Raw genomic sequence first — 18,239 nt, forward strand, 5'->3', positions numbered from 1 at the left:
TTTAAGGTTTGAATGTACTGATCTTTCACTAAGTGATGCTATGATGATGACCTGATGGGTTGCTGCAGTAAATATACTTACTGGGTTCAATGTGATATTGTAGCCTGGCAGTGACATATTTCTCTTGTCTCTTGGCAAAGTGACATTAAGTTGACGTACAGTTAAAGAAAGTATTTATTGGCTCGGGAAAAGCATCTATTTACTTTTTGTCTCAAATGGATGCTTTTAAAATCAGCTAAGGAAATGTTAGACTTTTCTTACTACGTCATTTGATTCGGGTGGAGAAATCCAACTCCACAGTTCCTGCAAAGTCTCTGACAAGTTGCATTGGTTTGATGGGCAGTTCATGCGGTTAAGCTGTTCCCACAGCAGCTCATCCGGGTTAAGATCCGGTTACTGTGCTGGTCACTCATTAGAGACAGAATGCCAGCTGACTGCTTCAACTTGAAATAGTTCTTGTGTAATTTGCAGCTGTGCTTCAAGTCGTTGTCCTGTTGTAGGAATAAATCACCAAACCATCAAATGCATTAGATACACATTGGAAGACAAAAGAAATTGATTCTGAAAACGAACCTTCAAAACCCAGCACACACTCACCGACCACTTCATTAGCTACACCTTGCTCATACTGGGTTTTATCCCCTTTTGCCTTCAGAGTTGCAATCATTCTTCATGGTATGGATTCAACAAGGTCCTGGAAACATTCTTCAGAGGTCTGTTATATTTTCATATGATAATGTCACATGTTATATGATGCAATTCTTCTGTCTGGTATTGTGAAGGTACTGTTGTGCTCAAGAAACCAGTTTGAGATTTTGTGCAGAATAACCAAAATGTAAAGGAAAATAAGTTGCAGTCATGCCGCAACCCTGATATAGGAAAGCAGAAGAAACGGATGGATGGGTCATAAGACCAACACCACCAGTGTAAAGAAAGCATTGATTCAGGGTGGGATGGAGCCATGTTTTTATGTTGTTTACGCCAAACTCTGAATCTACCATCTGAATAAGACCAAATAACATTTTGTCCCATCTTCTGTAGCCTCAGATGCCTGTTCTGAGCTGACACATGGTGGTCTTTTGCTGGTGTAGCTGTGCATTCAGAGAAGGTCTTCTGCATACCTTGGTTGTTGCAAGTGGTTATTTGAGTTACTGTTGCCTTTCTATCAGCTCAAAGCAGTCTGGAAATTCTCCTCTGACATCAACAAGGCATTTTTGCTCAGTGAGCTGTCACACACTGGATATTTTCAGTTTTCCTGACCATTCGCTGTAAACCCTAGAGATAGTCATGTGGGAAAATCCCAAAAGATCAGCAGTTTTCTTAAATACTCGGACCAGCTTATCTGGCACCAACAAACACACCAGTTTAAAGCCACCTAAATTACCATTATCCTACCTTTCAATACAAGTCTCCTCTTTGATCAGGAGTGTGAGCTCTATTGATATTTTAATGTTTTGTATTTTTTCAAGTTGTAAGAAACCATATCATCATTTATGTCATGTACTTGAGCTCAAGAGAGTGAGAGAGAGAGAGCAGCGAGCCTGTGCTGACATGTCACAGACAATTTTTGTCCTCTCAGCCACAGTAAGTCTCGCCCTGCTGCAGCGTCAGTCATTTCACAGCAAAACTCTCTTCACCCAGGATAGTTTTTCCCTAAGCTTCTGTTTAAGGATCCTCTGTTTAAGGATTGTATTTTAACACACCTTAAGCCATATTCCTGACAGCAACTGTTAGTCCATTCGTCTACGATAAAGCTAACCTCTGCTCCTATTTAACAATTTCAATTCAGCATGCTTTCTCACCTAAGTTAGGTCTAGCATTAAAATCAATGAAATTATTAACCTGACTTAGTTATATCTCCGCATTTGAAATCACAGTGTGATCACAGGTGTGGAATAAGACAGCAAATGAAAAAACAAAAATCAGCACATGACCCCCGTTTTGAATTGCTGTGTCTCTGCCCTTCTAATGACACTCACACTGCAGCAGCCAGACCAGTGCCACATAACAAGTATAACAGTGACACCTACAGGGTCCCCTCGAGATGGTTCTCCCCACGTTGAATGTTAATCGTTGCCTTCTGTCAGTACACTTTAAAATATCTGCAGAAGTGTTAGAATGGGTTAAAGGAAATGAAGTCAATATAAAAATAGGAAAGCCATTATTACTCCAGCAAGTTCAGTTTATATCTTTTCAGTTATTTTCTCGCTTTATTTGTAAAAGTATGTTAATTAATCAAACGTATGGCTGCAGAATGGCAAGCACAGACTGTGATTAAAAATTTTGCATTAAAAGAACAAGAAAAATACAACCTAGTAACTGTGAATACATTATGCTTATCCATTTCATTACTTTCTGCTTTGGGTCATCCAGTTATTTTAGTTTCTTCAGTGTGCAGAGTTCCTCCTTCAGTCCAAGTAGAGACCTGTGCAATAGGACAAGTATACCTTTTTTGGGTTTTCCTGAACCACATATGGTCAAACTTACTTTGAAATTCAGCCAGTCAAGTGAAAAAGTTAGTGTTAAAATGATGAAATGAGTAGTTCTTCTAGAAGAGGCTATATTTCTCTTTAGAGCCGGCAAACATTAAATATCTAATGTTTGTGATAAGTCCCCACAAAAATGAGCCATTTCAAAATTAAAAGTTACATCTAATTTTTTAATTGAATTTTAGAAAATCAAGCATTGAAAAAAACAATTAATTAATTTCGCCCCAATAATTTGTCTGTGAAGCCATTGTAGATGACTGCCAGGGCTCCACTTGCTCCTTTTCATTTTGTTTGGCAAGATCCCGTCTTGATGGGGAACTGCTGAATCCGGGATTAACCGCCTGAGAGGTAACATCTCACCATACACCATAAGAGCACCAGAAAGTAACTTATAGTGCCTTATATTATTAACATTAACCCATCCCTATATCTGTGGAAGTGGTGTTTCAACAAAGCCCACTAGAGGGTGTTAGATATCTGTAAGAAGGCATTTGAAGTATGCCAAAGCCATCTAGAGATTTTACAGATATAAATACAGTAGTCAAAGCCTGTGATATTTGCAGACAGGGGCAGGGATGGAAAACAAAACCCAGAAGGGAGAGTGGGTGCTGCACTCTATTAATAAATCAGGGAGTGGGAGTAAAATCGGCCAAATCGAGCTTTAAATATCAGTTTTACAATCAGTCTTTTTTCAGTCAGGTAAGAAGGGCAAGGAAAGCTGGAAGTTGACAGAGCTGACAAACAAATCTCTTATATGAAAAAGAATTCCTCGCCCACATTTGGTGAAGGAGATATTGCAGATTACAGCTGAATCCCTTTCCGTGCAACCCCTTACAGACACTCACAGCCTCCCTCTCTCCTTCATAAATCTGTTCCCACAACACACAACCTGACAGATCAGACCAATGTTCTACTTAATCCACATCCTACCTCTGCAGGGATGCACTTCTATACATTAGGATGCAAGGAGGACAGAAACCTAAAGAGAAGAAATGAAACAAAATCTCTGTGCTGTACAGTATTATAATGCACCTGGGTTATTTTACAACATCTACAGAGGGAAGCAACACATTTAGAGAAAGTGTGGAAATGAGCTGTTCTTCGCACACTCTGTTATTAAAATGGCAGTAGCAGTGGTCTGCAAGATGCACGATTCAGACAGTTGCAGCATGTGTGGCAGGAGGTGAAGGTTACATCCTCGGCGGCCGACTTGCTTTTCACTTGCATGTGCATGTGTTCACTGTTCTCATGTACTCCTCGTCTTCTTGAAGTAGATCCCTCTGCTTTGCTTGCTGTGGGCAAGGAGGCGCTATGCAGCGCGTTGTACAGTCTGAGCCTGTTGGGAACATGCTGCTGACTCAGCCCAGGCCACTGCATTCATCTATCTGCACTGCAGTGCTGTCTCTCTCCTCCCCGCCCCACCACCCGCCTGCCTCACTCAGTGCACCACCTTACACACACGGAGGAGGAGGGCGGGGGGGGTACATGCAAGCACACACCTGCCATCTTACTACAGTTTCACCATGACACACCCAAAACACGGCAGATCAAAGAGTCGCATTCAGGTAACACCAACAGAAACGATGTCATATGCGTACTCCTGCAGGAAGGCTGTGTTCTCGTTCTCACAACTAAACAAACTACAGAGTTCTTTAATGTAGTCTCTGTCCCTCCCTGTCTACTGCAACCTGCACACATTCCCTTCCTTGCAATTTTTGTGATCATCAGCAACAAACAAAATTACCTTTTTTAAAGTGTCAGTAATTTTCTTAAATAGATAACACAGATTATGATGCAGCGATACATCATCAGACTTTGTATGAGAACCATGCATTGTAGAACCAAAAATGACACCAGCCAGAGGAATAACTGGAAGGCTGCTTTATTGTTTGGAAATAGATTCGTGCTCAAATGAAGACATTCTTTCACTGATTCTCATTTAACTTCCAATGTGGTTGTGCGACACGTGTTATCTTTCTGACTGTATTAGTGGCAAGAGACAATGACAGTCAAAAGGGTTTTTTCAGTTAAAGTAGTTTCAAAGAAAAGAAATGTATCTCAGTCATGCTACAAAAGAATGGCCTCATATACCATTTGGTAAACCAACATTAGGAAATGAGCTGTAGTGTAAAACAAAAGGCAAGCTGTTCTTTTGCTAGCCCGAGAGCCAGTAAACAGAACACACAGAGAGCACTTCTACTACATGACTCTACAAGATGTTAGTCCAGACAGTCTAATCTAGGTGGTGAGTTTTTCAGTTCAGGTTATTTTCGAACTCAATACATTGCGTCTATCGTGCTCCGTTTTGATTCACTTCGATGGGTGTTGAGATTCTCATTGCTGATTTATCGACAGACTAAATAGAAAGCTAAAAAGGCACGTGCCGTTAAGAGATATTGCACCATAAACAAACACACAGACAGTTAAGACAACTAACCCTTAAAATCATTATTATTATATCATATTGAAAGTGACGGCGAAATTAAAGGTGAGCTCCAAAACTACAGCAGTGTGTTAACGGGAAACATGGAGGGTTAGAGCTGCAACAAGCAAAAGAAATCGTCACACAGAGTGAGCTGTGGCTCGTAGTTGGGGCACACGAGTTAACCAGCAGTCGCCTACAAAAAGGCTGTGTGTGTGTGTGCGTGTTTGTGTGCGCATGTGCGTGTGTGTGAATCCGTTTAACCTTGTGTCTACAATATAGGAAAGTAGGGGCAAGACATCGTCACACATGTACAAAAGGGTATGCTGGTAGTGCAATCCTCTAACCAAGGCAGGCTCCACATTTCTCAGCAAGCAGCCAGTACAACACCATGCATTGTACGCTGGTACCCAGTATGCACAAGTCCTGGGCAGGCCAGAGTTTTGGTTATTTCTCTGAACATACCACACAAAGAAAGAAGCATGATCAGTTACACTCTGGGGCTCTGGTTTCACCTCAATGCAAGGAGTGGACAGGAGAGTTGAGTTACAGACACTGTTCTAATGTATATATACTATATATATATAATGGTAGAATATATATATAATATATATGTAATATAGCTCTGTATATGCACATATGAATTTATACAGTTTTTATTACAATCAGTTTTTTTTTAAATATAGATTAGCTTACTTCCCTCTTTTTTGTGAAATGTGAATCAAAAAAGAAAGAAAGAAAGTAAAAACCTATTCCATCTAACAAATGCGTCACAGCCTAACAAGTGTGACAAGGGGTGTCAGCTGGAAGCCATTCTATTTACGGTTATTAATATTTAGTGTTAGATTAATAGCTGTAGTTTTTCTTTTTTTTAAGTAATCCTGTATTTACAAAAAAACTACACATGCTGTTAAAATAATATAATACATTATTTATAGCCTCTTAAAAAGTCCAGTCTTAGCTTTTGCAGTTTGTGCCCTATAGAACGAAGCCTGAATTTTATTTCTTTTTTTCCCCAAATGGATGTATGTGTATCGATTTTTTATTTTCCCGCTTTCTTCCTGTCAATCTCGTATTCGTGGAGGTCTCGGAGAAAATGGACGGCAGTAGCTTTTACGTTTGTCATTCAGCGTTTTTTATTTGGTTCAAGGTAACACCCACACTGATTTTCGAGATCTCATGCAGCAACTGGACCATGGAACTTGAAAACGGATGAGGAGGGGTTGGGAGCGGCTTATAAACGGGAAGTGACATCACTGGACGACAGGAAGTGCAAAAGCTCTGGTGTGGTGCCTAGGCTCACAGCACCGTAAAGATGCATCCAGTGCTCTGCCTGATTATTTGGTATTTGTTATGCAGTAGAGCGATAGGGAGAAAAACATGGCAAATGAGATGCTCGGAGCACTTGTTGTTGGTGAATACTGAAATCTGGGCCGATCCACTGAACAATCCCCTTCTGCTTCAGAAGGAATTAAGAGTGCTGCTCAAACCAACGTGTCCCAATTCACTTTCATGACATCGCCTCACAGTGTTTCCTATATCTGGCTGCTATCAGGGTGAACATTAGTTTGTTTACTGAAATTAACTGGGACCAGACTGCAGTCCATAATGACTATTCATATAAACGTCACCATTACAAGCGAGCGCAATGATGCCGTTTCATCGAGATGCTTCTAGCCCTGTAGTTCTAAGCATCGTAAGCAGGAAGCACTAAAGCAACGCGACTGTCAGCAACGCAACGCAACAGCCAAGATCATTGTCCATCAACATGGCATAAAACAAAAGAGTAAAACATGATTTCATAAATACTCCCATCACATTCACTTGCATTTTGTTGCAGAGCTCATAATAGTACATTTATAATATCTCCTGAGAAAAAGGGATGAATTTTTCAAGCATTGCATACATTTCTAGGGTCTCTGTCTAATAACGACAGCGAGAAAACAGACTGGGCAGGGCATACTTAACCCAATCCCACTCCATGGACAAAGGGCAACAAGGGATAACAAGGCAGGTCTCTTTGGCTTCTCCACGCACAATGTTCTCATCACCCATTCATTATTTCCCATTTCTCAATAAAATAAGATACTACTAATATGTCTCATCATAAGATGGTTTCTCTAAAAGTAAATGCACAAAATAAAGACAAGACATGGAAATTATATCCTGAAAGAAAATAACAACAACAAAAAAGATACATACATTTATATTTTGTGTAAGTAAATTAACCTAACAAGGATCAAAACTCTTGTCGGCCCTTTCAGAAAAGGTCTAACCACCCACAGAGAAACATTAGAAATAGAAAGGAGTTTGCCATACCTGTGAAATCCCCACAAACCACTGACAGCAGGATACCCACAATGCCCGATTACACAAAAATAAAGGCAGATGGTATGGAACATTACATAGGTGCATACAAATTATAAATATAAGCTTCTTTTTTTTTCATTTCAAAGTGCTGTGCCCTTGAAAATACTGTATTTCTGTCCAAATTAACCAACATTTCAGTCCCATGACACACACAAATATCTCTCTCTAAATCTTACACACTCAAAATCTCCAAAGCAGCAACTATTTACTTATTTATTAATTTTTTATTTCACCCACTGATGCACTGATGCTATCATTTCCCGACATATATCATTCTTCCATCTGTAGAGACAACAGATTTAAACACAGTAATTTGAAATGTGCTGAGTAATGAGATCAAAATTTGGATCCATTTTAAGCTGATCACCCCCCCCCCCCACATCGCTTATCTTTGTGGAACAAATTACTCTGAACTTTCAAATTTCGAACATGTCTTGATCGTACAGTCGAGCCACCGTCGTGGTCTGAGTATTAGTGTCTTGTGGACTATGATAATTCATGCAAAGATTTCTGATCAAAACATGCCATCATGCAAGTCATTTCTATGCATTGAACAAGCACACTTATTATTTGTTTGGAAATCTTTCTGAGTAAATGTTAAGCCCTTGGCCCGAGTTGACTCCATAATAAACAGACACTTATTCAATTTGGTGTGAAAGCCCATGTAAAAAAAAGGATTTCGATGTGGATTATAACAAAGATAAAATGAGTAGAAGAGTTGATTGACATGGGCAAACTGTTGGATATTGTTCTTTTTTTTTCTTCTGTTTGCATTTTTGCTGCTCAAAAAAACAAAACGAAAACAATTTCTAGCTCAATAAAACAAAAAAAGTAGTTCACACTGTTATTTGTGTCTTTCACTCACCTTCTGTTTGCTCATAGAGTGAGTGTGCCATTTGTTCCTTTATACATTTCTGTATTAAACGACACAGAAACACTCTGTGGCTGCTGCAAGAAGGTGTTTCTTCAGCAGCGAGCAGCATCCTTGTTGTCTTTCACAGTACTGTCTTCCATAAGAAAACCATTCCTTGCATCCAGGCGCGTGATTTTTTTGTTGTTGTTTTTTCCATTTCACCTCTTGGTGTAGAGTTTTCTCAACTTATCTGTAAGACCAGTCATAAGTGAGCGGTATGGGACGCAGTCTGTTTTGATTGACTTTTTGTTAAGTAGTCCAGATACAGAGTCGCACAGTATGCTGAGTATGTTTGGTTTGACTAAAGTCCAAGTCTTCAAGCTGTAACAGACCAAGATGCTTCTCTCTGCATCAATATAAGAATGAAGTCTGTAAACAAAATTACTGAAGACTTTTTTTTTTCTGACTTGCAAATGAAATAATCTGTACAACTGTGTTGGTGAGTTTTCGCTCGCATTAGTATCATCTTTTTGTTATTACTGTGAATATACATCCAGTGGCCTAACATTTGGATTCCCTGATGTCTTTTTGGTTTCTTCCTTTCTCTTTCCTTCCCCCTTTGCCCTCATTGTTGTCGTCCTGTTTCTCCTTCTCAGGTTTGGTTACACTGTCATAAGAAGGCAGGGAGGCAGTTGAGGGAGTGCCCTCCTTCTTTTCTTGTTCCTGATTGTTACCACCATTCTCGTCTTTGTTATTGACTGGTTTGCGCTTACAAACAAAACCCCGCCTGGCCAAATAGGAGCGGTAGGCCCTTTGAATGATTCTGGCAGACACATCCTCCTGCTTGCGTCTCAGAGTGGTGGTGATAGGCTCATAAGAGACCTTGGAAGGATTGGCAGCCACGAAACGCTCCTCCATTTGTTGCCTCAACATGTCCAACTCGCCGCTGTCACCCAGCACACGCTTGGTGAAGGCAAAGAGGATGTCCAGACAGTGTATGCGGTCTCCACTCACCATAGGCATGTCCATTGCAATCAGTTCAATGGTGTTAGGCTTGGGCACGCGGAGTGGGTGTTCGAGTGCATCTGCAAAGTCAGAAAGCTTGGCATAGGTGATGAACTGGGAGGCATCCGGGTCAAACTTCTCCCAAATTTCATAAAAGGTCTCAAAGTCATCCTCACTGAGTGGGTCTGCACTCTCCTCCGTGGCCACGCTGAAATTCTCCAGGATGATGGCAATATACATGTTGACTACAATCAGGAAAGAAATGATGATGTACATAACAAAGAAGAAGATGCCCACCGATGGGTTGCCGCAGTCTCCCGTAACAGGGGTCCCAGGGTTCTCCAAGTAGGGGTCACAGTCCGGAGGGTAGTTCAGAATAGGCAGCAGAAGGCCGTCCCATCCCGCAGACGTGGTGATCATAAACAGGATGATCATGCTGTTGCCAAAGGTTTCAAAATTGTACATGTCATCAATTCCAGCCCCGTATTTCACATAGCCAAAGTTAGACATTCCAAAGATGGAGAAAATGAACATAACCAGGAAAAGAAGGAGGCCAATATTGAACAAGGCAGGAAGTGACATCATAAGGGCAAACAGAAGAGTTCTGATTCCTTTGGCCCCCTTGATGAGACGCAGGATCCTGCCGATACGAGCCAGACGGATTACCCTGAACAGCGTTGGTGAGACGAAGTATTTCTCAATCAGGTCAGCCAGAAACATTCCTGAAATTCAAAGGAAGGAAAAACAAACACATGTTAGTTAATGCTGAGACAAAAGCCGACTGAATGCTTTACACTATTACCCCATTCCACACAGCAGGAAAAAAACCATTGATTCTTCATTATTTGTTAGTAATTCATCTGTTTTTATACAGCACGAGGATCACAACAAAAAGCCAGAAAAAACTGTATGGCAACGTTTGAACTGAAGACATTTGAAAGAAAGAAATTGAAGGTTTTTTTATATTTGATTTTATGTATACTGGGCAAAAGTCCAGCAATCCCTCATTTCTTTATATTTCTTTATATTTACTTGGAAAATGGGAAATATTTCTTTACACCAGCTTTGTTCTTTAACTGAGCCTGAACTCTCTTATGCAGCTTTCCTGAGGCTGATTTTCAGTCCAGTTCTTGAGTAATTTGACATACCTCAGCCTTTTCTCAATGTTTCCCTTCCATAAGGGAAACATTGAACGTGGCCATGGAGTAAGATCACAGAAATACATCATACAATCATTGGAGAGTCCTCTTCACCCACTAAGGTCAATTATGGTGTTCCACAGGGTTCAGTGCTAGGACCAATTCTATTTACATTATACATGCTTCCCCTAGGCAGCATCATTAGAAGACATAGCATAAATTTTCACTGCTATGCAGATGACACGCAGCTCTATCTATCCATGAAGCCAGGTAACACACACCAATTAGTTAAACTGCAGGAATGTCTTAAAGACATAAAGACCTGGATGGCCGCTAACTTTCTGCTTCTTAATTCAGATAAAACTGAGGTCATTGTACTCGGCCCTGAAAATCTTAGAAATATGGTATCTAACCAGATTCTTACTCTGGATGGCATTACCTTGGCCTCCAGTAACACTGTGAGGAACCTTGGAGTCATTTTTGACCAGGACATGTCCTTTAACGCACATATTAAACAAATATGTAAGACTGCTTTCTTCCATTTGCGTAACATCTCTAAAATTAGAAATATCCTGTCTCAGAGTGATGCTGAAAAACTAGTTCATGCCTTCATTACTTCCAGGCTGGACTACTGTAATTCTTTATTATCAGGATGTCCTAAAACTTCCTGAAAAGTCTTCAGCTAATCCAAAATGCTGCAGCAAGAGTACTGACAGGGACTAGGAGAGAGAACATATTTCTCCTGTTTTGGCTTCCTTCATTGGCTTCCTGTTAAATCCAGAATTGAATTCAAAATCCTGCTCCTCACATACAAGGTCTTAAATAATCAGGCCCCATCTTATCTTAATGACCTTGTGGTACCATATCACCCTATTAGAGCACTTCGCTCTCGCTCTGCAGGCCTACTTGTTGTTCCTAGAGTATTTAAAAGTAGAATGGGAGGCAGAGCCTTCAGTTTTCAGGCCCCTCTTCTGTGGAACCAGCTTCCAGTTTGGATTCGGGAGACAGACACTATCTCTACTTTCAAGATTAGGCTTAAAGCTTTCCTTTTTGCTAAAGCATATAGTTAGGGCTGGACCAGGTGACCCTGAATCCTCCCTTAGTTATGCTGCAATAGACATAGGCTGCCGGGGATTCCCATGATGCATTGAGTTTTTCCTTTCCAGCCACTCACTATGTGTTAATAGACCTCTCTGCATCGAATCATATCTGTTATTAATCTCTGTCTCTCTTCCACAGCATGTCTTTCATCCTGTTTTCCTTCTTCACCCCAACCGGTCGCAGCAGATGGCCCGCCCTCCCTGAGCCTGGTTCTGCCAGAGGTTTCTTCCTGTTAAAGGAGTTTTCCTTCCCACTGTCGCCAAAGTGCTTGCTCATAGGGGTCATATGATATGATTGTTGGGGTTTCTCTGTATTTATTATTGTGCGATCTATTGTACAATATAAAGCGCCTTGAGGCGACTTTTGTTGTGATTTGGCGCTATATAAATAAAATTGAATTGAATTGAATTGAATTGAACTGAATTGAATAAGACTGGCTTTAAATCTTTTAACAGCACAGTTGCCCACCATGCTGAGATAAGCCAAGTTTTTAGCTATTTTGTTGGTGCAAAAATAAAATTTTATCCCTGTCAAACTATGTTATATTTGACATTTTTCATAGATTCGATTAAAGAAATGGAACCAAACTATGGATTTTTGTGACAGGCTACTAGCAAGAAAGTGGAGAACTATTGCTGAACACCACTTTAAAAATTCCAAGAAAGCCTGGCTGCTTGGAAGCAAAATATAAAGAAATTAGGGGAGATGAACTTTTGCACAGAAATGTCAGACAAGACCAGGAGATTTTAAATTTCACCTTCTGACACGTTGCACACATTAGTGCTACATATATTTTAATTCATATATATTACCACTGCTAGAAACACCAAGTGTGGTTTAGGCAAGAGAGCTGCCTGAACAGAGTTTGCAGGAGGCCACACACAGGTTAGGTTAAAGACTGGCTCATGTTTGAGCCGTGTGCGTCTGCAGTACGTGAATGAAATTGTCTCATTTGATCCATTTCCAGTAAAAGCTGCTCCCGACTTTTCCCCTCATGCATAAACAGCCTTTTTAAATACTTGCCCACAATTGAAAGGATGACCACAACCACATCGAAAATGTTCCAGCCATTGGTGAAGTAATAGTGACGCAGTGCGAAGAGCTTCAGTACAAACTCGCAAGTGAAGACAACAATGAAGACAAAGTTGACCCAGTAAAGCACATTCTCTGTCTCCTCCGACTGATCGTCTGTCTCCACCATCATAGTGACCATGTTGAGGCAGATGAGCATCATGATGGAGATGTCAAACACCTGCTGCGTCACAAAGTCAAACACCATGCCCTGGATTTTGTTCTGAGGAGAAGCGAGAAGACAGAAGAGGGATGTTGGAATGATTTTCTTAATTGTTTTTAGAAATGTAAATTGCGTGAAGGAGAAGGGAGGAGAATATTTACCTGGGGCCTGGGTATTGGTTTCTGTGGTTTCTTGGACCCTAGTTTCTTCATTGCATTGTAATACTTCTTCTGCTCTTCTGTCATGAAGATATCCTGACCTCCAAAGTAAAGGGACAAAAACAGTTTGGTTACAATCTGCAGGACCACATATTCCAGTGCTGGATATACTTTTAAAAAAAGCCAAAGTCAGCGGTGTAGATTTTATGATATTTTGGGACATAGATCTGTCTTCTTGATTATAGTGTAATTGACTGTTTCATCTAACTCTGGTAAGAAAGTAAAAATGTGTATATTTGAGAGATAAATGAAGAAAAGCAATCTTATCTTTTTCTTTTGTTGATTGAAGTTATCAATGATGACACCAATGAAGAGGTTTAGGGTAAAGAATGAGCCAAAGATGATGAATATGACAAAGTAGATGTACATGTACAAGTTGTCCTCATAAATGGGCTGATCCTCCACCTAAAAATTGCCATAAACAAAAATACATATTAAAAAAACTGTAGGTCCTCCTGATGTGAAAGTCAGACTATCTGTAAACTGAAAAAGCGTACCTTTCTAGAATCTATTGCCGCATACATGATGTCCATCCAGCCTTTGAATGTTGCCTGCGATGGTGGCAGTCACAGTGTGAGAAAACAGGCTGAACGCAAATTATACAAATGAGAAGTAGCAAAAGAAAAGTTTCTCACCACTTGCAGGAGTGCCAGGTATCCCGCGCCCACGTTGTCAAAATTGATCTTGACGTTCTTCCATCTGACTTCAGTATAGTTATCACTGATGAGTTTCAAGCACTCTGTTTTGTTGTTCACCTCATGCGGTAGAAAGTACTCCTCAGATGTCTCATTGAAACAATAGTAATACTTTCCAGCAAACAGATTGACACCCATGATGCTGAAGATGAGCCAGAAGATGAGACACACCAGCAACACATTCATGATTGAGGGAATTGCACCCACCAAGGCGTTCACTACAACCTAAAACGAACAGGGGGGCGGGGAGCAGACAAGAGTGTATATTAGCAATCAAATACCACCTGCTTGTAGATGTTATAACATTTTGCACAGAAACACACACTTACATAGAAATGCACATTCTTTCCCTCCCTTAGAGACTCAAGTTGCGTTATGTGATTGCTTAGCAAAAATTCATGCCAATCATAATAACCTACAAGCGAGTATAACAACAGGGCACAATACAATGCACAACAAGTCAAAACAAAGTGTAAAACTTTGATTATTTCAACTTTTAACAGAAAGCCATGCTTAAAATAGTTTGTCTTATTGGTTTTGGTAATAAAGGGGATATTACAAATTTTAAAAATCATCACTTTTGACTGTCAGCATTTAAATTAAGTAGTACAGTTTTCTAACAGCTCAGTATATTAAACTAAAATTCGTTACAATTAGTTACAATTCATTTTAAAGTTATCCTTTCGTAGCTTCTCATCCACATTATCAAATTTTTTTGTATTGTGCCCCAGCATTATTGTTATTCCCATTAAACGTATATTGCATTCATACACACTCGTATACTATTTGTGTTCCAGTATGTCAGGAGAACATTTGTGTTAGCTATGCCCAGTCAATGCAACAAATTAATTCAATCAATTAAGTTATGATTGCATGAACTGTTAATATAAAAGATAACTTTACTGTCCTGAATGATATACAGCTGTTAGAATTAAGAGGAAAACACAGGAATGTGCATTTCCAAACACCAAGCCATGGAAACAGAAAGCCAAATAAACCAAAACTATAGGCAAACATCAAACGTCAAAATTATTTGCGTTTCTTTTACACTCTAGTGTTCTGTCTAATGTTGTAATATAGAGACAATGCAGCTATGCGATAACTTAATATAACTGCAAAACGGTGATCATGAAAATCATGGTGATGAAATTCACTGAGGAGTGATGAGCAAGGATGTCAGGGGAGGGGGTTATGCAACCAGAAGTTTGTTGATCTTCCAGTGTGACAATGCCAAAGCCAAACTGTGATAATATCAGATAACAGGACACTTGAGCCAGAGCAAAAGCCAGAAGATGCTGAGCCTAGGCACGATAAAAATTTGTGTTGTTTTTTTTTTTTTGCCCAGCAACAACTAGAGGCTGACCCAATCCATCACATGAAATAACCAGATTAAACCAGATTCTGTTTTGTTTGTTTATTAGTTAAAACTCTGGAGTTACATCACAACTACTGATGTAGAAACTATGCACACACTTAAGGACAGACTTAACTGTGTGCACCATGTAAATGAAGTATGCACAAAGATTGACTACGTGCGCAGATTTGGATATCAGTTCATTTGAGCTGGGGGCTCTGTAGCACTTAACAGACTGCATTTTGGGTCTGTGTCATAACCCTATTGCATGGCTCAGCTTGAATTTGTTTTGCCTGACAGTTCAAACCAACCTCTAGTTGTTCCCTCAGCTGGTACTAAACAGAGCTTTTATTGTAGCGTGTTGAATCACTCAAGCAAAAAATTGGGAGTGCAGTCTACTTTTTTAAATAAAGCATTGGACAGAGTTTAATTTTGTTAATATTTGGAATCACTGCTAAATGCCTTAAAATAATGCTAAATTTATTATATATGAAAATGAAACATGATTAATCAAATCAGATGTATGATGACCATCTGAGATGATCTGCGTCCATGCAAAAAGCTTCTCACTAATCCAAGGACTCATCTTAAAAAAAAAGTCCCCTCAGAGACATTTTAAAATCTATTCTGCCATCTCTAGCATGCGCTGATACTTTGTATTTATTCGGCATGCAAAAGGACCAGCTGCCTGGTATCTTGGGTCTTACCCTCATCCCTTCAAAACGTGACAGGGCCCTGAGGGGTCTCAAGGCCCTCAGTGTCCTGAGTGATTTAATCGGGCCTAGATCGGAGTAGCCCAACGCATTAGCTATAAGGGTGACTATAGACACCTACACAGATAGGGACAGAAGAAGAGGGAAAGACAGAGGCAAAGGAAGAGAGGACCCACACAGTTAGAGGGGAAATAGAGAGAAAGGTGGACTCTACATAAAGTGTAAGGATGGCTGAATGGTTATATACAGATATATATAAGTACATATATAGGTTATATATATGTAAGTATATGTATCTATATAGCATAACGGTTAAACAGGAGTTATTACAATAAACAACGGTCAATAAAGTGTAGCCCAGACTTCGTTTTTTCCTTTTCTTTTTAAAAAAAATGTGTTTGCTTATGTTTGAGTTTGGTTTAGTTTGGCAAGCCAGTCTAGCGTGATAACCAGCTTAACAGCACAGTGAGCACACCTGGAAAGAAACTTGTGGTTGACACAGTGAGAGGAAGAGAAGAGAGTCAAACAAAGGGAAAAATTAGAGGAGAGATGAGTTCACAAACACTAAATCAATGTGACACAATAATATACACACAGTACACGATACAAAACAGTACAGTTTCCACATCAGAGGGCATTGTACTTAAAGAAGGGAGAGAAAACGCAGAAGCTGATGACAGCTCTCAGGGTTAGAAGAGAGGAAAAACCTGTGAAAGTAGGAGTCCCACCACAGCACATCAACCTTACCCTGGACCCCCAAACACCGACCCCTCAGTCCCTCTCGACAGCTGCACAACGTCTCTCTTAACTTAAAGAGAGACACAGTTATAGGAACCTGCTGTGAGAGAGAGGACAGGTCAGTGTTAGGGCAGAGGGCTGCATTAAAAAAATCTGGATTAAGTTATCAGACTATACTGAGACGTCTTCATATTTCAGGGTTAAGCAAAAAAAAAGGACAGACCCCCTACTATTATTGTTGGGAAGAGAGGATCCACTTCACAAATTTAGAAAAGCTTTACTTAGCCTACATGAAAATTGTAAAAAAAAAAAAAAAAAAAAAAAAAAAAAAAAACTGAGCATGTCAAATGTTTATACTGAGAAACACTTCAGCTATTATTCCATTTATTTATATCAACATACTTTATATGGTAAAGTAATGACCCTACAATATTGCAATAAATATATAGTGTATCTCCAGCATGATATCCTTCATATTATATATAAGCTTCAGAGGAACATATGCTGCCATTTAGTTACCCCCATGAAAATTTCATTTTCCCCAAATACTGTTAAAAAGAGCAATTTTAACACAGTTTTCCCAAGTATCCTAGTTTTATTTTGGATGCTTACATTATTTTACTTTGCACTAAGAAACATAATTATTTCCCATTATTTCCTGGCATGTGTGCTTGTGCAGATCAGCCAATAAGCTTCACTTTAGTCATTGGAAGACAAAGCAACGACCCAGACCCAGTTTTGCTACCAACTGCTTGAGGTTTTCATTTAAAATCTTCACATATCCTTCTTTCTTCATTTCTTCCACCTTGATGAGATTTCCAGATCCAGATGCACTGAAGCATCCCCACAGCTTAATGCTCCCGCCACCATGTTTTGCTGTAGGGATGGTGTTCTTTGGCTTGTATGCCTTCCCCTTCTTTCTCCAAATATAAGCAGCATATCTGTGGCTAAAAATCTCTGCTTTTTTCTGATCTTCTCCTTAGCTTGTTTCAGTCTGGTTTGCAGGTGTAGGGTTACCCTAACTCTCTGCAGTTGTCCTGGGCTCTGTAGCCACATCTCTCACTAGTTTTCTTTCCACTCTCTTTGAAATCTTTTGCTTTCTGTCTCTGCCAGGCTTGTTCTGTACTGTGTTACTCTCTTTGAATTTCTTGATCACACTTTGCTCCAGTTCTTGACACTCAGGAACGCTGTGATAACCTTCCATATACATCTCCTGCTTTGTGAGCAATTCTTTTTCTCAGGTCTAAACCGAATTCTTTTGTCTTTGGCACGACACTTTCTAAAGTTATAGCTCAAACCTTTGCTGAAGTTTTTACACTGTGTGTAAATTGGAAGATAACCCTGAGTTTTAACTTGATTTTGCAAGCTTCAAGCATTACAAAGTTAATGCGCATCCTTGCACAGCAGTGCTCTGTGCATTTGCTCCATAAAATGGTCCGTTTTTCAGGAGTCTAACAATGGTAATTATTAGGTCATTTTTGTTTTGTGTGCAAATACAAATAATTTATGCTTTCTAAAGAAAACTAGTATGTTTAAAGATGTTATGTTAAAAATCACTTGCTCATTAATGGGAAATGTTTGACAAAAATTGTACTTATTTATATCTTTCATAGAGAAGACCTTACTTAACCAGACAATGCAAAACCAGCTGGTCTGCTTAAAAGTCCAGATCAGAAAACCACTGATACTATTTGAAGCACTATAAATGCCAAAATTTAACAAAGGAGGCTCTAACTGTGAAGTTTCTAAGCAGCTACAGAGACAAATAAAAGAAAGATGCTACACATTTGTAATATAAATATCTAAACCCTTTTTAAATGATTTGCTGACATATCATTTAAAGCGACAATATCATTTCTCAGTTTTAACATTTGGCTGTTTTATATTGATTGTTCTTATATACAGCCA

General features: G+C 39.6%; 1 protein-coding gene across 1 annotated transcript in view; it reads right to left on the reverse strand.

Moving 5' to 3' along the window:
• Positions 1-4,371: 4,371 nt before the first annotated feature.
• The window catches only part of scn8ab (sodium channel, voltage gated, type VIII, alpha subunit b), a 48,099-nt gene continuing 34,231 nt past the window's right edge, over positions 4,372-18,239 (reverse strand). Inside the window, exons 22-28 of the mRNA XM_031750283.2 lie at positions 15,588-15,710; positions 13,467-13,751; positions 13,329-13,382; positions 13,099-13,236; positions 12,775-12,879; positions 12,403-12,673; positions 4,372-9,861 (exon numbers count right to left, since the gene is read on the reverse strand). Coding sequence (XP_031606143.1) covers positions 8,696-9,861; positions 12,403-12,673; positions 12,775-12,879; positions 13,099-13,236; positions 13,329-13,382; positions 13,467-13,751; positions 15,588-15,710 — 2,142 coding nt within the window. The 3' untranslated portion in view covers positions 4,372-8,695. The remainder of the gene's footprint in view (positions 9,862-12,402; positions 12,674-12,774; positions 12,880-13,098; positions 13,237-13,328; positions 13,383-13,466; positions 13,752-15,587; positions 15,711-18,239) is intronic.

This window comes from Oreochromis aureus, linkage group 5, assembly GCF_013358895.1.
Source record: "Oreochromis aureus strain Israel breed Guangdong linkage group 5, ZZ_aureus, whole genome shotgun sequence".
Lineage (NCBI taxonomy): Eukaryota > Metazoa > Chordata > Actinopteri > Cichliformes > Cichlidae > Oreochromis > Oreochromis aureus.